The sequence below is a fragment of the Phascolarctos cinereus genome, unplaced genomic scaffold (assembly GCF_003287225.1).
Source record: "Phascolarctos cinereus isolate Bilbo 61053 unplaced genomic scaffold, phaCin_HiC Scaffold_726;HRSCAF=1367, whole genome shotgun sequence".
Lineage (NCBI taxonomy): Eukaryota > Metazoa > Chordata > Mammalia > Diprotodontia > Phascolarctidae > Phascolarctos > Phascolarctos cinereus.
Window position 1 is genome coordinate 217,061,430 of NW_027556098.1, and position 20,734 is coordinate 217,082,163.

The 20,734-nt window shown below is 35.4% G+C and overlaps 1 protein-coding gene across 1 annotated transcript in view; it reads right to left on the reverse strand.

Annotated features, from left to right (window-relative positions):
• Positions 1-2,195: 2,195 nt before the first annotated feature.
• HAT1 (histone acetyltransferase 1) overlaps positions 2,196-20,734 on the reverse strand; it is a 77,382-nt gene continuing 58,843 nt past the window's right edge. The window contains exons 10-11 of the mRNA XM_020990964.2: positions 20,167-20,283; positions 2,196-2,497 (exon numbers count right to left, since the gene is read on the reverse strand). Coding sequence (XP_020846623.1) covers positions 2,330-2,497; positions 20,167-20,283 — 285 coding nt within the window. The 3' untranslated portion in view covers positions 2,196-2,329. The remainder of the gene's footprint in view (positions 2,498-20,166; positions 20,284-20,734) is intronic.

A 20,734-nucleotide genomic window follows, 5' to 3' on the forward strand; every position in this document is an offset into this window, starting at 1 on the left:
AGTGGTAGAAAAAAAACTTTTCAGGATAAGGTGACTATAAACTGATACAGATAAAAAAAATATATTAGACATAAAGGATGAGCATAAGCAAATTAGAAGAGCAAGAAATAGTTTACCTGTCAGATCTGTGGAGAATGGAAGAATTTATAACCAAACAAGAGACAGAGAACATTGAAATGGAAAATGGATAATTTTGATTACATTAAATTAAAAAGTTTTTGCACAAAGAAAGCCAATGCAATCAAGATTAAAAGGGAAGCAGAAAGCTGGGAAACAATTTTTATAGCCAGTATTTCTGATAAAGGCCTCATTTCCAAAATATATAACCGAGTCAAATTTATGAGAATGTCATTCCCCAATTGATAAATGGTCAAAGTTTTCAGATGAAGTTAAAGCTATCTATAGTCATATGAAAAAATACTCTAAATCACTATTGATTTGAGAAATGCAAACTAAAACAACTCTGAGGCACCACATCACACCTATCAGATAGGCTAACGTGACAAAACAGGAAAATGATAAATGTTGAAGATGTGGGAAAATTAGAACACTAATGCATTGTTGATGGAGTTGTGAACTGCTCCAACCATTCTGGAACTTCAATTTGGAACTATGCCCAAAGGGCTATAAAACTGTGCATACCCTTTGACCCAGCAAGAGCACTTCTAGGGCTGTATCCCAAAGAGATCATGCAAATGGGAAAAGGACCCACATGTACAAAAACATTTATAGCAGCTCTTTTTGTGGTGGCAAAGAATTGGAAATTGAGAGGATGCCCATCAATTGGGGAATGGCTGAACAAGTTGTAGTATATGAATGTAATGGAATACTATTGTGCTATAAGAAATGATGAGCAGACAGACTTCAGAAAAACCTGGAAAGACTTGTATGGTCTCATGCGGAGTAAAGTGGGCAGAACCAGGAGAACATTGCACACAGTAACAGCCACATTGTGCTATGACTAACGTTAATAAATTTAGCCCTTCTCAGCAATACAAGGATCTAAAACATCTCCTAAGGCCTCATGATGGAAAATGCTATCTACATCCAAAAGAAAAACTATAGAGTCTGAATGCAGATCGAAGCATACTATTGCTATTTTTTCTTCTGCTTTGTTGTTTTCTCTTTCTTGTGGTTCCTCCTATTGGTTCTAATTCTTCCTTACAACATCACTAATGTGAAAGTGTTTAATAGGAATGTATATATATAGCCTATATCAGATTATGTACTGTGTTGGGAAGGGAGGTGGAGAAAAATTTAAAATTCATAAGCTTATGGAAGTGATTGTTGATAAATTAAAATAAATTAATTTGAAAAAAAACTGTGCATACCCTTTGACCCAGCAATACCACTTCTAGGTCTGTATCCCAAAGAGATCAAAAAATGGGAAAAGGACTCACATGTACAAAAATATTTATAGCAGCTCTTTTTGTGGTGGAAAAAAGTTGCAAATTGAAGGGATGCCTATCAATTGGGGAATGGCTGAACAAGTTGTGGTATATGAATGTAATGGAATATTACTGTTCCATAAGAAATGATGAGCAGGTGGATTTCAGGAAAACCTGGAAAGACTTAATGAACTGATGATAAGTAAATTGAGCAGAACCAGGAAAACATTGTACACAGTAACAGCAACACTGTGCGAGGACCAACTTTGATAGACTTAACTCCTCTCAGCAGTACAATAATCTTAGACAATTCCAAAAGACTCATGATGGAAAATGGTATCCACATCGAGACAAAGAACTATGGAGTCTGAATGCAGACTGAAGCATACTATTTTCTTTTATTTTGTTTCTTCTTTCTCAGGGTTTTCCCCTTTGGTTCTAATTCTTCTTTACAACATGACTAATGTGAAAATGTTTAATATGATTGTATATGTATAGCCTATATTAGATTGCACACCATCTTGGGGAGGGGAAGAGAAAATTTAGAATTCAAAATCTTTGAGGATATTTAATGCTGAGTACTATACTCTTATTTTGCCTTATCCCTTCATTTAAGAGAGTAGCTATGTTACTACAATCTGACATTTCCAAGTTAGCATTTCAAATGCTTATTTAAGAAGAAAAGAAATGGCAGTAATGGGTATTTCATAAACTATACCTGTGGTTTATTTAGCAGTGAATGATCCTAGAATACAAACAATGTTTTAGAACCTACAATTCCAAACCAACTAGAACAAAATCTTCAAATAGAGAAAAAAAAGATAGCCTTTAATGTAAATACAAAGTGTCACATAAGATTTCTCAATTAAGAAGCCATTACAGATGTTTCACAGCACAATGTATACAAATCTTCAAATTTCCTGTCTAGAAAGGTCATTTCTTTATGCTTGGGCAAGTCGTTCTATTATCCTCCTGTAGTCTGAAACAAGTTGCTGGAAGCTTTCCTCCAACTGTTCATGTTGCATGCTTATGTCTATTTGGTTCATCTGGTTTGTCAGCTCTTCAGGCCTGAGACATCTTCTCATTTTGGCAAGATCTCTCTGCTTTTTCTAGGCAGTAAATAAAATTATTTGTTAGGGGAAAAAAAGTCAATAGCTTATTTCCTTAAATCTATGTAACTTTAACAATAATATCCAATGTTAAAAACAACCTAAACAACTGTGGTAGCAGTGGAAATATTGAGTCAAGAGGACCTCAGTTCAAGTTTCACCTCTGATTCTTGCAACCTGTGTGACCTCAGTCAAGACATTTAACCCCTATGGGCCTCAGTTGTCATACCTGTAAAATTAGGGAGGGGTATTAGGGAGGGGGAGACTAGATAGCTTCTGAGATTCTTTGTAATTCTAGATCTGAGCCTATAAGTAACAGGAGTAAATATAGTTTAAAATCTTTAAGGAAGCCTAAAATTTAAACTTAATAGTTAACAGAAAGTAAGTTAATAGTTAATTTAAAAAAATACCAAAGATTTGAAGCTTGCAAATACTCTTGGGAATAGTGCCCAAGAGAACTTGATGTTGGCCTCAGTTAAAGACAAACATAAAATACGAGGTGGGTAATGTGAGTGAAAAACTAGTGTAAGGAAATTTTTGGACTGGGCATTAATCTTCCCCTCAACCCTGATTCCATTGCAAAATCAATCCTCAGTCTTCTCTGAGTGGTTTATACATGGGTTACTATGAACAGAGAATTCATCATCTTGCAGCCAATTTGATGGTGATGGAACCCTTTCTGTATTTTGCAGTCTGAGGGCCAACCTCACCATCTGTTGCTGGGACCATACTCAAAAGATTTTTCAACTTAGTAGAATCTACCAGTGCTTCTGCCACACAGATATTAGTCCCAAAGGATTCAGGGATCTCATCCTTGCCACACTGGAAAGATTTTTTTTTAACAGCAACTTTAAATCCCTGTCTTGTCCTTGCTACTGAGCACTCATTTGGTTCCCTATCACCTCCAGGATTAAATATAAAATTATCTGGTATTCAAAACTATTTCTAACCTAACTTCCCACCTTTCCAGTCTTCTTACATCTTATCCTACAATACTATAGGATCCAGTGACATAGCCCCTTGTTGTTCCTCACAAACAAAACATTCCTATCTTCTGAATCCAGACATTTTTACTGGCTATCAACCACGCCTAGAATTTTCCTTATTCTTACCTAGGCTTCTCTAACTCTATTCAGGGCCAAGACAAAATCCCACCTTCTACAAGAAGGCTTTCCAGGTAATCCTTAATGGTAGTGCCTTCCCTCTGGTCAATTATCTCCAATTTATCTTTTAAATATCTTGTTTGTATATGGTTGTTTGCAAGTTGTCTCCTCCTTTAGAACTTGAGCTCCCAGAGAGTAGGGACTTGTTTGTTTTGCCTTTCTTTGTATCTCCAGCACTTAGCCACTTAGAAGGCACTTAATAATACTGACTAACTAGATATTTAAATGACCTTTATAAGACCCTTGGTTTTTAGACCAAGCTCAGAATTTTGGTAATAAGTAGAAATCAAAATAATATAATAGCCAGGGTTGCTTGTTTCTACACTGTTAACAGCTTTTGCTGTCTTCAGTTGTTTACTTCTGAGCTTTTTGCTTTATCAAATGATACCAAGCCCCAATAAACAGCACTACCCACTTTTTTTAAAGTAGAATACATTCAATAGCATGTTTTAATTGTCCTCTTATCACACTCCTTCACATCATATATTCTTTGGTACAGTTTTAGGTTGATAGATAATATTTCTCATCATAGGGCAACTCTCTGATCCTACCCTCCAAAAATCCCTTCAAAACTAGTTTGGTGAGGGGTTTTTTTCTTTTTTTTTGGTAGGGGAAAATAGGAAACTAAGGATAAAGAAGTATTCATAATTATCAAGGTATTTTCCATAGAAAATGTCAATCATTTAGCAACACTGACTAATTAAGAGAAAAAAATAAGAAATAATGTAAGAACGTTGCTGGAATGCAGAAATAGGCAGTAGCCAGAGATTTCACTTTTATATTTGTAAATAAGACATAAGCTTCAAGAAACATTTCAACAAATATTTAAGTATCTACTATGTGTGGAGTATGCTGCTCTTGTGTGTGTGTGTGTGTGTGTGTGTGTAGTATACAACATGTAAACAGAAAAATAAATAAGAGATAATTTAAGGAGGGAAAAAACACTAACAAAGGATAGCAGGAAAGGCTTTCCATAGGAGGCAGACCTGAGCTTAAGCCTTGAAGCAGAGCTAAGGTGAGGAAAACATATTTTCCAGACTTAGGAAGTAGCCTATGCAAAGGGCATGGAGAAAGATGGAGGAGTTCAGAAGAACAAGCAGGCCAGTTTAAGCTGGAACATGTTATGTATGAAGTATGATCAGTTCTGATATAATATGATATACATTCCCAAAGAGCATCTCAATGTGCAAAACTACACAATAAAAACCACAGTATGTATGGAAAAATATAGGGTTATGGCCACAACATTCAAAAACTTAATAAGTGACACATAAAAAACAGGAACCTAATAAAAACAGTAGCGCAATTTTATACATGTTACAGATTATTTTAAATACTACAAAACAAATAGCAGCATTCATGGCCACCAGCTGGCAATGTCAAGGGCTAAGAAAAGAAGGTGGCCTCAGGAGGTTGTAATTCTAGAGGCCCATGGCTATTTGGAAAGTAAGGAGAGGGAGGTGGAGTACCATAGGAGATATACCATAAATATGGCACTTTGCTGTGAAAAAGCTGAGGTTTGCTTGTGTAATTGAGTGTGGGAAGAGATACAGCTGGTGAGTTATTGTCAGTAAGTATTACAGTTTTCTATTCTTGCTATTTCTCACAGATGAAAGTGTAGGGTGAAACTGCATAGACAAAATCTGTGTTATGTTCAAACTATTCTCTAAAATATAAATCATACTGGAACAAATTCACATTTTCAAAAAAAAAGTTACAGCAGAATTGACTATAATATGAAATAAGTCTGGAAAAATATGCTGGAACTGATTGTAAAAGGCTCTGAATGCCAAGCTGAGGAGTTTGTATTTTATCTTCAAGACAACAGAGAATCATTGAAGATTCTTGGGCAGATGAGTGACAAGGTCACACTTGTGCTAATTTAGGAAGATGATTTTGACAGCTTAGTAGAGAAAGATTGAAGAGGGAGGCACTGAAAGTTAGGAGAGCAATTAGAAGGATACTGCAATTTTCCAGATGAAAAGTGAAAGTACCTTGAATCAGGTTGGTAGTCAACTTATTAGAGAGAAGGGGCTGGATGTTGTAGAGGTAACTGATTGGCTCACAGGAAAAGTAAGGTTAAGTGAAAAGTCCTAAGTTTATGCAAGTATGGTGACACCTTCAACAGAAATAAGCTAGTCTGGATAGTAAAACTTCAAGGGAGAAGATAATGAGTTCCATTTTGGTCATTCTGGTCTTGATGTGCCCACAGGACATCCAGGTGAAGAACAGTTACGCAAATAAGCTTAATGTTAAAAACAAAACAAAATTATGCTTTTGCACTGTTAATATATTTCACCTTTAGTTAATTCAGAATTACTTTTCTACTTGGAACATACAATATCTGTGAATAAAGAAAAAACTCTACTCTAAATGTAGAATGGAAGACATATATTTATCTATTAACTTAGACTATTTTCCTTTAAGCTTTCATATCTACATACTCCCTCCCACCCACCCCCAATCTTCTCTATATACCCCATGCCTGAAATAAGGAAACATGGATCTGGTCATTTTGGTTCTTAAGTCACAAAAAGATTTTTTAATTGAAGTACAATTAAATATTAAAACCGTCATATAAATGAACATATAATTCTAGAAAGTAAAAATGTTTGTAATTCTAAAAGTTCCCTTTTCTCCTTATTTTACTCTGTCCATTCAAAGTGACTACTTGGCAATACAACAGTATTATATGCCATAAATCATCCAGACACAAAACCTTCTGTTTATATAGTAAGTACACTCTATAGGGAAGCTTTATTTCTCAGCTTCCCAATTTTACGAAAAACAAGAAACTCCACCACATTTATTTGTATTTAAAATATTTAATGGATCAATTTCTTCATTCATGGTCCATTGTGTGAAAATGTATTTCCCTTTAGAAACTTTAAATAAAACATGTTTTTATTAATGTTGTGCTTATTTATTCAAAAGCAATTTACTTGTTTTGTGACTTTACAGTCAGTATTAGCCTTACAATTCTTATGATTGTGGCTGTTATACCAAAATTCATTCCAAACAAAGAAAAGACAGTGAAGAGGAAAAAAATTATGTTTTCCAAGGTTCTTGGTCAGTTTCATAAAGAAAGATCCAAAGTAACCACAGTAGTCCTACCCTCCTCAAAGATACATACAAATATTTTAAGGCTTAGTACATGAGCATTGATATTAAAATACTAGAATTATAATAGAAAATTTTTTTTAAGTTAGACATCTTCAAGCAGTTTTAATATTAAGAAATTTCTTTTTGATGAATTTCTAGTAAGTATGTATACAGTCTACTGTGGTATTATACCTAAGGTAGTAAAATTAAAAAAAAAACCTCTTGTAAAATGTAATATTATAACTGGCCTGTCTACTAAGTTATATTTTGAAGTAATTATATTTACATGTCAGGTGATTATGAAATCAGTCCAATGTACTGGTTGTTGAAATAAAAATGCCCCCCCCCAAATGTTTTACATTTCAATTATTTCACCTGTATTTTGGTACAAATCAGAAAAAAAGTAATACAGTAAAATTTCACATTTATATGATAAAGTGGATTGGCTCTGGATTTAGAAAACCTAAGCTCAAATTCCATCCTCATGCTTAGTACCCATATGACCTTGGGAAAGTTACAACATCCCTGGGTCTGCTGCCTCATCTATAAACTGAGGATGCTAGACTAAATGACCTCTGAGGTCCCTTCCAGTTGATGACCTATGAGTGCATGCATTTACACTGCCAAAAATATATAAGCAATAGTAGTTCATTAGAGGACAGAAATCTTAGGAACAAAAAAAGTTAGTATTTATCATTGAGTGGACCTAGCTCTAGTTTCATAAATACATGGCTAACAGAAATGCAATGTCTGATTTATATTTTAATACCAAATGAAACAGTTTTGGGAAAGACTTGCACTTTAGGGGGAAAATCACACATTAAACCTTACTGCACAGAAAAATTAGTGTGAATGAACAAAGAGCAACATGCACTAATATAGGGATAGCAACTAGACCTGTAATTTCATGGGTATAGGGAACTCCTACATGAGGAAACACTACCAATACTTATGGGCACTTTCTCTTCAACAAAAGTGGTGGCAAGGGCACTAAAAGGTTATGCAACTTGCTCAGAGTCACACAGTCAGTAGGTATCAGAGAAGGGACTTGAACCCAGGCTTTTCTGGCTTTGAGGCTGGCTCTCTCACCACTACACCTTTCAAGACTAAACTTATGTCAAAGTGAGACTCTCCACATCCAGACACATTCCCATTTATATGACAGTCATAGTAGGTAGTGCACAGAGGGAGAAGCATCTGCCCTGTCTCTACTACCAACTAGCTGAGCCTTTGCACAAATCACTTATTCTTCCTGGGACCATTTTCTTAGAAGGGAATTGAATTTGGTCATCTCCAGAGCCCTAGATTTGACATATCTCTATGCATGTATTACATATCTAAGACTGTTTCTAGAAGCTGTTAAAACTTTGGTGAAGCATTTATTTCTGTTGAATCAGAGTGAAGACTGTGAGACTTCTATTATAGCCTCCTCCCACCACTGGTGTCATTGAGGAGAGTCATCTACTCTGTTCTATTCTTGGAAGATTTTGGGCAAGTTGGTCCTCTTGGTCCTGCTTCCTTATCTGTAAAGTGAAAAAGTTGGACTAGATGGCTTCTAAGGGCCTTTCTAGCTCCAAAACTATTATTCTTTGAACCATATCAATGGAGACACTACAATCCCTCCAAAGGTAAAAGGATTCCTCTATGCCCAATTGCAGTCTTAATCCTTTGATTTAAACTTATACCTTTATAGACACGAAGAAAAAATTACCATCATTCTCTTAAAAGTCTGAATATGCCAATTAAGTCACTACCTTAAAATTTTTCTGGTAAACTCCTCCCTATGGGCACTCTTTTCTGTTCCTTTAATAATTTCTCTCTTCTGAATCTCCTCCATTTTTAAAGTGTGCTGAACAAAACTGGACAATCTCCAAAATAGGGGTTAAATTAGTACAAAACATAGTAAGAGGGATTTCCTGGTTCTTACATTTCATGCTTTATAGCTGGAAGTGGCCTTAGAGATCATAGTCCTACCTGTACAAGCAGACTAAAGCTCAGGCAGGATATCAGATGATACTGAAATAGTGTATATTAAGCACTTTTGCAAACTCTAAAGTTCTAATATAAATGTTGACTATTATAATTAGTATCACCAAGTGGCTTTTCTGCTCTTATGTTACCACATAAGTGAGGTATTGAACTTGTAGTAAATGATAACTCTCAAGCTGACTTGTTCCTACTCTATGTTTTGGTGGCCTTAAATATAAAAGACTACATATTTATCCTTACTGCCATCCAATTTTGTTCAGATTTTTTCCAGTTGGTCTAAAACATTCAAACGTTTATTTGTCTTTAGTATTAAGTTATTAACTTGATCTAATCATCATCTAAAAAATCTGAGGATTTACTGAGCTCCTTTTTATAGATCATCAACAAAACATTGAAAAGAACGATGTTCTTCATGAATGATCCTTCTGGGCATACCAGGATGACAAAACCAGTCAATTAAAGCAATCTGGGTCCAATCCAGCTGTACAACTAACAAGCTAGTTGTTCTTATGTAGCAGAACAATGAGAAAGATGATGAAACCTGGATGTTAACTGAGTTGGTTCGTGAAATAGTGAGTGTCCCCTTTTTCATTAAGAGTTCTTTAAGGAAAGGCTGGATGATTATTTATTGATATTGTGTGGGGAATTCTTGTTCAGGTATGGATTTTATTTAATATCTACTGAAGTCCCTTCTAACTCAAGAGTATCAGTTATAAAAATTTTAAAATAGGAAGTAATTCTTAATCTCAAAAAACTATTCATTAATTCTCATATCCCCACACTTAGCTCTAACCCAAAGTAACTTCTAAGCTTACAAAAATTCTTTTGAGAACACAGATTTGTCATGTTTAGATCAGAGGACCATGTTTACCCACTTAATTATGAAGAATTAAGAGAACTGAAAAGGCAGGGCACGCCAATCAACTGTGATTGGTACTTTTAAGTTCTAACATTATGAAATATCTACTTGTTTCAAAGTCATAACAAATATAAAAATATGTACTGATCATAACAAAAGCAGAATTAAGAGAGATCAGTTTGAATTCTATAATAGTTAAGGAAATACAGCTTTATTACCTCTAATTATATACTGTGAAGACAAAAAAGTGTAAGAGGAAAACAAGTTCATCTCTTTAGAGACAAAAGGCTTCACATTACAAATTATTAAGGAATTAGTAGTGAAGTTTTATAGGTTTTATTTAAATTAGCATAGAGATAGAAGATAAAGGACGTTATTGGTCAAACTACCTTTTCTAACCTGTTTCTGCTTTACTTCATAATATTAGTTCCCTGTTAGCTTTCTCTCTCTGCTCCAATCTTCAACTTGCCTTTTATTCTCCTAATAACCTAGGCTCCAGAACTCACATCATAGTCATCTTTGACTCTTCTTTCTCTTTCATATCTCACATCTAGTTATCAAGTCCTGTCAATTATACCTTCCCCCTCCATTCCCAGTGCTACCAACCTAATTTAGGCTCTTATTACCTCCTGGCTGGAATATTTTAATAGCTATAAGATATAGCTATTAGCTATAATATTTTAATAGCTATAAGATAATAACCCTGCTTCCAATTCTCCTGACCACAATATTTTCTACATACTGCTACAAAATGAATTTTCCTAATTAGGAAATTCAGATAATCATTCTTCTGCTCAATAACCTTCAATAGTTCCCCTTTGGAACGTAGCAATCATATGGTTCAACACTCCCTAGAAGAGGAAACTGAAGCCCAGGGAGGGTAAATGACTTATCCAAAGTCCATAGCTAATACAAGTAAAGTCCAAGCTCCTTAGATGGTCATTCAAGAGTCTATGAATTTGGCTCCAAGCAACTACTCTAACTTTATATCAAACCATTTCTCTTCATATATGCTAAGCTACATTTAAAGTGGGATAATTATTATTTGCTAAAACTTATCCTGCACTTTCCAACCTCTATGACTTTGTTCATGTCATTCCCTACACCTAAACTGCACACGTCCCCAATTTCTGACTACTGAATCCTTCACACGCCTAAACAACCAGCTCAGGGACCAGCTCCTATATGAAGTCATTTAGTTCAATCCATACTTGAAAAATTATCTAGTATCTGCTTTAAGATATCCAGCAAGTGGGAACCCACTACCTGTCAAGGCCTATTATTACACTTCTGGAGAGCTCTACTTATTAGGGAGCAGCCTCTTAGACAAAACTAAAACCACTCAAATGTTCTCCCTCATTCTTACCCGCTATTTAGTTCCTGGATTTTTCTGACATGACTGTATTTTAAATAATGCTATTCTATAGTTCCTTTCATTTTTTCTTTTCCTTTTGAATAGAGGCCTTTCAGGGCCATATTCTAATCATGATCCCATTTCAGAAAGTCTCAACAATCCTAGTGAAGCTGACTGATGAAAAGTTAAGTGAGAAAAACATGGAGAACAATTTATACAATAAAAACAAGTAACTTTGAAAAACTTAAGAACTCAGGTCAATAATCTTCTTTAAAATTCTTTTAAAAAATCTGAAAAACTTAAGAATTCAGATCAACACAATAAAATTAATCATGACTCCCCAATACCAATAATGAAACATGCCCCCCTACCTACCCACTTCCTGATGAAGAGGTGATGGTGTCAGGGCGAAGAATGAGACATATCTTTTCTGGATGTGGCCAATGTGGGAATTTGTTTTATTTGATTATGCATATTTGTTACAAGAGCCTTTTTTATTTTTTTCAATAGTAGGAGAAGGAAGAAAGGGAATACTGCTTTTTCTTAATTAAAGAAAAATTGTAATAGGTTCAAGAAGTTCAGTTGAGTAATATATAAATTCATAATGGATAATTAAATTCTTTAACACAGATGTTGGGAAAGATATGTAACCAGTTGATATCCTCATCATTAAGGATGATTACAATGCTCTCTAATACAATGTCTCTTGGGGCCACTAATCATGGACCATATACTATTGATTTATTTATAGGGTTTAACAATTTATAAATATGTTTACATACATTTACTTCACATCAGTTATCTTACGTTGTATACTTTTTCAAAATCCTTTCATTTCTCTTACCTGACAGAGACCATCTGACTTATAGAAACTTCTTATGCTTGACTCAAACTAGAGTTCCAAAATATATTTTAATAGAACTCCTTGGGGAGTTTGGTTTATAAAAAATACTTTTTGGTTTGAAAGTATATAGTGCTCCCTGAAGCCTTGAAATTCAGTAAAATGTTTAAATATTCTAAACACTCTTTTCCATGTAATCTTTTTCATTTTGTTTCAAATTTAACGAATATGTTCATAAAAGGTTTAAAGTAAACAGGTAAAATTCTAATTTGGCTCCTATCTGATTTATCTTACATTTAACTGGGATCTCTAATAACAACAATGTCAATAACGATTTTCAAATATACTAAAGAGATTTCTTGGTTTACAGACTTTTTGTTAAGTAATTCATGTTTTGAAGAAAATGTTGCTAAAAGTCAGTATATCTAGGAATATAAGATATTAGCTACACTTGAAAAACAATATACAAATAACTGGGAGAAAATATACGTGATTGGCTGACACATTAAACAGACCTTACCCAAGAAAACAATAGAAGTAGGCTGCAGCACTAATCTAAAGGCACATGTCAAATGAAGAATATTACTAAACAGCCCTTAAAGTGAGAGAAAGAAATGTATTCATCTTAGTGTCAAATTTGAACTGGTAAAATAGGATTTGTGACTTCAAAAACTTGGGAATTCTCTTGACCTGCAGCTTTGCAGGCAATTATCAATGGCTTGTGAAACAAAACTTTCTAAGGATTAAGAATGAATGATTCTGAATCTGTTTAGTATTAGTTTAATTCCTCACGTGTGGAGAAACAGCCATGGTTGTGTTCAGAATCTTCTGGAAGAGTTCATATTTCTAAAGGGCTTAAAGTTTCAAAAAGTACCATCTCTATTCTACAAGGATGAAGATACAAGTGTTATTATTCCCACTCAACAGATGCAGAAACAATGACTCAGAAAGATTAAGTGATCTACTCTAAGTCACATAGCTAAGAAGTATCAGTGTTAAGAATCTCAGAATCAGGCAGTCGTCATAATTTAGCTAATGATCTCCTGCTTTGTATGAACCAATTCTTTTTGGAAAAGAGACAATGAAAACTCTGGATTAAGAGAGAGCTGATGATTGATTGTGTATGTGTCCATTACAGTGTCTCTATAATAAAGCTGGCTTTTTTCTACCTCTATCTGATGTTATCCAATGCCTGAAAAGACTGTTTGGTTTTGTTTTAAAGTGGACCTGTGATTTTACAGCTGTAAGGAATTCCCTATAGAGAAATGTTTCCCCATGTGCACATCAAGAACTATTATTCAACTTAAAGTTTTAAAGAGTTGCCTGATGCACTGACAGGTTACACAACTTGTCCCAGGGTCCCAAGACCTCCCCTGACACACATATATGTCAGAGCTGGGACAGGAGGCCCATTCTTGATCCACCCTTTATGCTTGAGAAATTATCTTAAGAAAAGCAAAACAAAAGGAAACACTGACACCAGTCCCTTCCAAAAGGTAGTTTAGGCAATATTGTTAAGATTGTCTTGAAATTACTAAACTATCCCTTGGAGAAACTACGAGTAAAGTTACTAGATACTGGCTATTTAGACACTTCATAGAACTTTTAAATGGTACTTTGTTTCAGGTTAGCTCCATGCCTACTTATATAATGCCAAATATAACCTACATGAACTTTTGGTACTTGTGAGTTATTCCAGATAAAATAACCTAAGTGGTTTTAAAAATTTAAAACCTGGCTAAGACCACAACCACAACAAACCTTGAAAACCCAAGGAGGAAAATCTCAATAGCACATACTTGTTGATGCTCTATGTAACATAAGTGCTAGACAAAGTGTTCCTTTCTAGATAAAGACAGAATGATGTCATTAAAAACTCTAGATTCAATCTGATGATACATAATTAAGTTACCTCAGAATCATGTATTTTGGCCCAATCATTTCATCATTAATAATATATCCTAAAAAACACCCCAAAATGAACAGTTTGGTCAGAGATGTTCATAGTAGTCCTGTGTTTGAGGAAAGCGATAGGAAGAATCTAAATGTTTAACAGAGGAAAAATTATATTGTGGTAGATTAATGCAATGGAAAGTCTGTAATATAATTAAGTATACAAACAAGAGTAAGGAACAAAAAAAAAAGTAGAACCAGAAGAATGGAACAGTCACATGACCATATAAAAGGAAAAAATGACTGACAATGAATAGCAAAGGATCCTTACGACTTAATGGAAGTGGTGGAAAAATGAAATAAACTGATTCAATGTTAAGCTTTTAGTAAAATGTTTGGGGTTTTTTGTTTTGTTTTGTTTTAAAGAAAAAGCATGGCCTGGAGAATTTACAGTCTAATAAAATTCCCCAGACAACAAATAGATCAAGTCCCATCTGCCTTTATCCTGTACTGGGAAGCTGGAAAGTATGGCTAACATAGGCTTATAGACTTAAAGATAGAAGGGACATTAGCAGGCATCTAATCCAACCCCTTTATGGATGACAGAACTAGAAGTCCAAAGATCTCTACAAGCCAAATGGAATAAAATTACATTATGCATATTATATTCCAATTTCTATACTTGGGTTTAAAAAAAAAACAATGGTACAAGTACATGATGGAAGGAGATGTAACCAGTTAATTCAGGTGAAAAAGACCTGAGGATTTCAGGGAAACAAGTTAGTAAATGGCAGCCAAAAAACAACTAAGTGATTCTAAGTGAATTTGTGATTTCATCAGTTCAGATATTCCCTCCAATAATGTAAATTGTGCCATACCCAAGACTGCATTCCTCCTCCCCCGCCAAAAAAAAAAAACTGGTTCACCTCTGTTACTTGAATATCTTCCCATAAAAACTCCATCGGGGTATGGGGGTTCACACAAAGAGTTGGAGTGGGGAAAAGCTTCCTCAAATTCTCTTTATGTGCTTGGTTAACAATGCAGAATGTAGGCTGGACATCCATTATTATTCACTTTCATTATATGACTGGATCATCTTTCTTTTCATACAGTCCTCTGAGGAAAACTTTTATATAACTTCTTTAATATCATTACTTGTTGATAATTTAGCCAGTCTGCATACACCATGAACTTTTCTGTTATAACTTGTAGTCATACAACATCACCAGAACAATATTGGTATTAAAAAGATAACTCTTTGTTTAAGGGAAAAGTTAGGAATTATTAAAAGGACTCTAACATTTCTCAAAGACAACTGTGCTCTTCTCTCCTATAATCTTAGGTTGCATTATAGTGTACAGAACAAGGAGGTGATAGTCCTAGACTGCATTAGAAATAAAGTGTACAGAGCAAGAGGCTATAGTTCCATTGTACTCTGCCTTAGACCAGATATAGAAAATTGTGTCTAATTCTGGCCAACATATTTTAAGAAAAACAATGACAAACTAGAATTTAACTAATATAGGTTAACCAGGGCAGTGAGGGAATCTCCAAACGTGTCATGGAAGAACCGGTTGAAGGTACAGGGGCTATTTAGTCTAAAGGAAAATACAGGCGGCTATGATAGCTTTTTTTAAGCTGTCACGTAATGCTTTATCTCAGAAGTCAGAACTTAAAACAATGGGTAAAAGATCCACATATAGTACAGTGTGGGGTGAGAAACAGATTTGGTTGCTTCCTTCCCTTATGTCTTACTACCTCCAGTTCTGTCACTAACCAATTCTGGCAAAAAAGGACTTGTGGTGCTTAGGGAAAGGAACAAAGGCAATGAAGGAGGGGGGATGAGGTGGCAGACAAAGCCAGGCAGCAAGATGCAAGAGAAAACAGCACTGTGGTTGGTGGAAGGTCTGATTATAGTCCCTCCCCCAAACTAAACTGATAATAAGTTGTCCAGAACATGAGCATACTAGTTCTTTGAACTATCATAACCTCATACTGAGTTTTCAATACAGTTTAAACCCCCAGGTCTTTTTCACATGAGATCTAGCCATATCTGCACCACTACACCAATGATTCCTAAGCTTTTTTTTTTAATCATGTACTGCTATCAGTTAAAAATGTTTTACACATGTTCCCCAATATGTGTATAATTACTGATAAGATTATATGTTTATAAACTATTATACTAATAATTATGCACATGATAAAACACAAAAATAAAAATTTAAAAGGATAAGATGAAGATGAAATAATATTTCCCACTCAAATGATCTCCTAGATTTCATGATCTCCAGAAATTCATCATTTTGCAAGATGGATTCAACTCTAAATCATACCTCCTCAGATAATTACTCACCCCAAGTGCAGGCCTTATCGTTCCCCTGAGCACCCCCACCCCTTTTCAGCTTCTTTTAATGTGCTATCTCCCCATTAAACTGTGAGCTCCCTGAGGGCAGGGACTGTCTGTCCTGTGCCTTTCTTAGCACGGTACCTGGCACAGGTTGTTTTGTTTCAGTCATGTCCAACTCTTTGTGACCTCACTTGGGGTTTTCTTGGCAAAGATACTGGAATGGTTTGTCATTCTCTTCTCCAGCTCATTTTATACATGAGGAACTGAGGCAAACAGGGTTAAGTGACTTGCATCCAAGGTCACACAGCTAGTTACGTGTCTGAGACTCATAAAGGTGAGTCTAATTCCAAGCCTAGTGCTCTATCTACTTGGCCATCTAGCTGTACCTGGTACATAGTAGGCACTTAATAAATGTTTATTAACTCTATTTGATCCTAGAATCACAAGAAACCACTGAAATTTACTGAACAGAAAAATCATATGGTCAGACATCCCAGAATCTAACGTTGACCATCCCCTTTCTCCTGGATATTCTCTCCAAACTAAACTTTTGCAGCACTGCTTTCATCTGGCTTCCTTTCTAATTGTTGGATCACTTCTTACTGCGCCTGTCCCTTAACTGTGGGTGGCACCTGTCCCTTAACTGTAGGTGACTCCTGTCCCGAACCCTTTTTTTCCCCTTACACTTTTGTCAACTCCCAGGTTCAATTATCTTCTCTACTGAGATAACTCCTAAACTCATACATCCAACTCTAATCTCTCTCCTCAGCTCCAGTTCCACATCAATTGTTTTCTGGACATTTCCAATTGGATATTCCATAGGCATCTCAATGAGCTTTAGTTTGATCATGCTGAGTTTATTTTCCATCCTAAATTTGTTTCTTCTAAGTTCCTTGTTATATTGAAGGCATCATCATTTTTCTGGTCATCCAGATTCATATCCTCTGAGTCATCCACAACTCTATTTACTTCTCCTCCCTGTTATCTAAACAGTCGCCAAGTTTTGTTGTGAAAGCTGAATTGACATTTCTTCAATCTTCTTTTCACCTTTTTTGGCCACCACCTCAGTTCAGGCCTTCATCACCTCTAACCTGGACTACTATACCAGCTTCCTAATCAATCTCCCTGTTCAATTAGTCTTCTTTCCAAGCCATCCTCCCAAATCAGTATAGGTCTGATCACATTACTCTGCTGCTCAAAACTCCTCAGCAGACTCCCTATTACTTCCCAGAAATACAAACTCAAGAGTTTGACCTTTACATCTTTTTAGTCTGGTTCTAAGCCCACCCCTCTAGAGATTTAATTCACAAGACTTCATGCATACTATGACCTAGTCAAAATGGACTACTTGCTATGCCTGAAACTCAGAACTCTATCTCTTGTCTGCTTGTCTTTTCACAGGTTATCCCATATGCCTAGAATATACTCCCTCTTCACCTCTACCTCTTGTACCTTTCAAAGCTCAATTCATCTCCAATGGAAAGTCTTTTATGGCCCTCTTAGTTGTCAGTGTTCTCAACCTCCTATAATTATACTGTTCTTAATTGTTCATGCAAATGTTGTATCACCCCAGCAGAATGTAAGCTGAGGGCAAGGATTATTTGTTTTGTCTTTATATCCCCAGTACCTAGCACAGAATTATAGGACTTTAATAAATGCCTGAGTGAAGAAACATTGATGCCACTGGTGACTTTTAACTTAAAATTGCTGGTGGGCCAAATGTTCTCACATTGTTAGCTGGTACCTGTCTCTAACTACTTCTTTTCTCTACTCTCTTCCTCAGGGCAGGACTTTACACAGCATTCCTCTCTGACACTATTATTTAATCTTCTTGCGGCTCAGAAAGAGAAAAGAGAAGAGAAAAAGTACCTGTCATATGCCAAGACCCAGGAGAGAGTTTTCCCAAGTCAGTCCAAAGCTCCCTGGGCAATTACATAATTCACTTTTTTTCTAGCTGATCTGCTTGGTTTGCTTTTTTTTTCCTTCAAGTTGCACAAAATGGTTCAGGGCTTGCCTGGAGCAATTTTTTCATCCTAACTCCTTGCTGGAAACTTCTAGAAGCCAAACCTTCTTCCTCTCCCTCTTAACCTACAAATATTTAAACACACAATGGAATTTTAAAGACCTGTTTTTAAGACAAAATCATGGTGCAAAGTCAAAAGGATCTTCGGATTTACTCCATAATAGTTTACTGGACTTTTCACTCTGTGTCTTACCTTTGCCTGTTCTCAGAGCTATACTTACACAGGTTCTGAAGTAAACATTTCAGGCTTCATAAAAGATGAAATTCAAAACCACCTTTAGCTAAGCTCTTTGCCCTTTTAGGAACAACATCATAAGAAAAACAGACTATAGCTCCTAAATCAACCAAGAATAATTTCAAAAGGTTACAGTACACGTATCAATATATAACAACTTGAGCTAAATCCTAAGGTTTTACTAAGCTAAATTATTCTGAAACACACTTGGAAGAACTGCGATAAAGAAGTAGTTCTTAGATGCTCTTTATGTGTCTACTTTTAATTAAGCTAGTGAATTAATAGACTCAAGTTATAACTCCCACAAGTGATACTCAATAGTAGCATCCTCTATGCTATGAATAATGAGAGCTAAATATTCATACACAGGCAACTTAAGATTTAAAACTGCCATAAACAGAAAAACCATGCATATACTCAGACCAGTTCTTTGCCAAACACCATCATGGCAATTCTTCAGTCTTTCTGATGGGGTGCTTGGACCCCAGTCCTAGGACTCATAGGCTCAGTGAGGCAAACTATCTCTCCCTGTTATAAGAACAAGCTGACCTCTGTAGAATTTCCTTTGTATGAACAGGACCATCTTGTCAGGACTATCATGTACTGATTCCCACAGTTATCATATACAATCCAAAAGTCAAGCTATAGACATTAACTCCTGAGGCTATCTTGTTACGGATGTAACGGATCTAAAACACACCCCTTAGAAGCACCCCCCCAACACCATTCCCCCGCCCCTGGCTATGCCAGTAGTGAATTATGCCTGTGCCCAAGGTACAAAAACTGTATGTTCACCACCTAATTAGCATATTTGACACAAAATGCACAAAATTTTTCCTATATAAGCTTTAGCATCATTCCTGTTAGGCTGTGAGTTCCCTAAAGAGCTCTGCCTGCTACATAGAATTACAATAAACTTTTTCCCACTTGACCGGAAGACTGCTTGAGTCCAAGAATTCTTTCCAGATGACTCTACCCTGTCCCTTGACAGTTTGGAGTCCCTGTAGCCCTAAAACCACCTCATTTATAGTTGCTCAGAAGATGCCAATTTTTTTCACCTCCACCTTGCCACACCTTCCATATATAGAAAGTGAAAACTCTTAGTTTAGAGGTGGAAGAGAAATTAAGGGAGAAAAAAGAGACAGAGGACAGAAACATGGGACAAAAACATGGTGGGGAAAAGCCACCTTATAGTTACGGTGGTAGAAAAGGGTGCCACTAATACATTAAGGAAAAGGCATACTAAATAGGAAAAATGTAGAAAATAAGAAGGTGGAAAAAAGTTTGATGATCTTCTGGTCTTTAAGATTTTCCTTGATGCACAAAAAAGTGAAAGAAAAAGCTACTATGTGTGAATTTATCCTAATGGCAGGTACTTCAATTAACAAGGATAGTTTACATATCATTTAAAAAAAAATTAAAAGTAGTGGAGAAATTTAAATCATTCTAGAGCTTTTCTAGGCAAGTTAAAAAAAAGTCAAAAGGCAGGATGGTTTAAACCCTCCTATAACTGGTATCCAATAATACTTCCTTCTTGGCCTTTAAATGCTGAAATGTTGTTATTTTTCAGTCATTTCAGTTGTGTCCAACTCTTTGTGACCCCATTTGGGGTTTTCTTGGCAAAGATATTGGAGTGGTTTGCCATTTCCTTTTCCAGCTCATTTTACAAGAAAACTGATGCAAACAAGGTGAAGTGACTTGGCCAAGGTCACATAGTCAGTAAGTATCTAAAGCCAGATTTAAAATCACAAAGATTGAGTCTTCCTGATTCCAGGTCTAGCACTCTATTCATTGTATCATCTAGATTCCCCAAATATTAAATAGGACATAATATTTCAAGATGATTGAAACTAATTATACCTTATATGGACCAATTAATCTTCTTTTTATGTCCAGTCTATAGCCTCTGGATTGTTCAGCATCACCCATGTCAGTTACACGTAATCGGAGAATTTCATAAACTCGCCTAGCATGTTGCTGATAAATTAGACAAAAGAAAACAAATGTGAATTTCTCAAAATTTTTGAATACATACATGCTCTGAAGGATTCATCACCTGATTTAAAAATTAATGCTGTTCATAAAGAAACTTGAATTTGCTATATCATCTATTCTTCCATTAAAGTTACAGCAAAACCACATTAAAGTAGAAACAATGTGAAAACTTAGAATTAGGCAGTCAATACTTTACCTTTAGTCTAAATAAAGCAAAACAAAACAACAAAAATAGACCCTATTCTAGTGTAAAAAAATTCCCAAAGTCTTAAACTACTAAAAGAGCTATTGTTTACACACCATTGTACTTATTACACATAACTTTTAAAGCAAATCTCTCCTGACTTCAATTTTTAACACTATTAGTTAAAGTACTTATTTAAAAGCAGTAAAAAATGAGCTTTAAAAAAGGAAGACTTTTTCACAATTCACA